Raw genomic sequence first — 2,206 nt, 5'->3', positions numbered from 1 at the left:
AGAAATCATTGGTTAAGTTGTATTTACAACACTGTTCCAGAACAGTTTAACCCAAATATTCAGATGTGTGCAGCACATTTTATGGAGGACTGTTTACTGGAAGTGTAGACTACAATGCCGGCTGTTCTGACTCACAGACTGTAAGTAAATTTTTTTATATATAAAGAATTTGCCACTGACGATTCAAAGCGAGTTTTTAGCAGTGTAGAGTAGCGCTTGTTGTTTGTCATTTTTCCGATCACAAATGCAGACATGGTTTTATGTTTACGCGGCGCGATGCAATGCAACGCGTAAAAAGACAGTGTAAGTCATTATAATAAGTAATTATGTCCCCACTGGATGCAACAAATGCCTAATTTATAATGGGTTTTAATGTTTTTGTCTCGTCGCTCCGGCCGGACATGGCATCACAATATGGTAAGGGGCGTAACATTTCAGTCACACCCTTGAGGCATTCGGCCAATCACAACGCACTAGATCGCTGGCCAATCAGCGTACACCTCGCTTTTCAGAACAATGAGCTTTGTGTTTCAGAAAGGCGGGGCATAGAGGAGAAACAATAATGTACAGTGTGTGGAAAATAATGTGTTTTTTGAACCTTAAACCGCATAAACACATTGCATTACACCAAGTACACAAAATAATGTTATTTTTAGCAGCATCATATGACCCCTTTAAGATTTGGTAATTTTCCGTGTCACGTTTTATTCATTACTTGAATGATTTATCTCAGATAGCAGGAAAATATCTTCAATTTGGTTTGCGTAAAAAGTGTGCTACATGTTTTTCCATCCGTAACATGTTTTTTGCAAGACTTATTGAGAAAGTGATCGATCCAAGTCTGGAAATTAATTCCAGCTCTCGGTTGAATGTCTTTCCACAGTGATGAATTGAGAAAAGAAGCTCGCCAGCTGAAGAAAGAATTACTTGCAATCAAACAGCGAAAAGAAGATGGTGTGAAGAAAGAAGAGGATGTCAGTGAGGGTGAGTGTCTGTGCCACAAAATCACAGCTGTTTGTCTTTTTATTGACAATTTGAAAAAGCCCTGTAAAATTACTAGTATTCTTTGAAATGTCATGTTTTGTACTGTTTTAACAGTGAAAGCGTCATTTATTTCTCACACATGGTGAAATGAAAGTATTTTATCCATTCCCAAAATCAAGTCAACATGTACTGAGATCCTCCAAACAACTGAATTGTTCTTGTTTTTCTACATCAGGCCTTGCTTTTTATGTCAAAATTATCTGAAGCTGCTGTGTGTGTGTGTGTGTGTGTGTGTTTTGAAAGCCTGAATGTTGGCTGTGAGCGAGCGTGCGGATAACATTAAACGTTTGGCATTGCTAGCTGTTATTTAGTTGATTCTTTTAGACATGCCTAGTTAATTGCTTACCTTTTGTGAGAATTTTGAATAGCAGTGAAACCTTTTCAGTCTTTATTCGGTAATCATTTACTCAACCCCATGTAATTCCAAACCTGTGAAATCTTGAATATACAAAAGGAGAAATTTTGCAGGATGTCCTAAAATGGGCCTATTTTAATTTTTTCATTTGTCATTTCATATGTTGATTGGACTGCTATTCTTTTGGAATTGCACACTTTGCCAGAGTGTTTCCGATAGCTATTTGATCAGTAAAATGCATTAAATTAGACAAGTTTAAATATCCCCCAATGAAAGCAGCAGTTACCAGGGTCTGTCAATCTCTAAAAATGGCAGAAGCCCAATAAAGTGGTCCATGTGACACTATATTTCTGCTTCTCTTTTGAAGCCATACAATACCTTTGTCTAAGGAACAGACAAGATTTAAGTTGTTATCCACTAAAAGTGGATAAAGTTTGCATTTTATTTCTTATTTTAAAACCCCATTATTTTTTCAAATCTGACAAAGAACATATCCGTGTCTTAATTTCTCCCTGAAAAAAAAAAAAAAAGTATTCTATTTCGCTTAAAGAAAATTACTATAATGCATTAAAGGTGCAGTAGGAGATCTTGGAAAATGCTAACTTTAGCCTGATAGCACTGAAAGCGAACGTCCCACCCTCCCTGCAATCGCTGTCCAAAGCCACGCCCCCTGAACGCATTTACACTCACAGACCAGAATACCAGAGATAAGATTACTACAGTAGGCTACATCAGCAGTTCCTAATTCCAGCCCATGTTCCGAAGTGAAGTAAACTTCAACGGATTTCCCCTGCTCAGGGAGGGATC

At 37.6% G+C, this 2,206-nt stretch overlaps 1 protein-coding gene across 1 annotated transcript in view; it reads left to right on the top strand.

Annotated features, from left to right (window-relative positions):
- LOC107713303 (peptidyl-prolyl cis-trans isomerase CWC27 homolog) overlaps positions 1–2,206 on the top strand; it is a 72,381-nt gene that overhangs the window by 35,197 nt on the left and 34,978 nt on the right. Inside the window, exon 11 of the mRNA XM_016518764.1 lies at positions 884–984. Coding sequence (XP_016374250.1) covers positions 884–984 — 101 coding nt within the window. The remainder of the gene's footprint in view (positions 1–883; positions 985–2,206) is intronic.

Source organism: Sinocyclocheilus rhinocerous, unplaced genomic scaffold (assembly GCF_001515625.1).
Source record: "Sinocyclocheilus rhinocerous isolate Xijiao unplaced genomic scaffold, SAMN03320098_v1.1 scaffold688, whole genome shotgun sequence".
Classification (NCBI taxonomy): Eukaryota; Metazoa; Chordata; class Actinopteri; order Cypriniformes; family Cyprinidae; genus Sinocyclocheilus; species Sinocyclocheilus rhinocerous.
The sequence above is the reverse complement of the archived record's forward strand: the minus strand, read 5'-3'. Positions and strand labels throughout refer to the sequence as shown.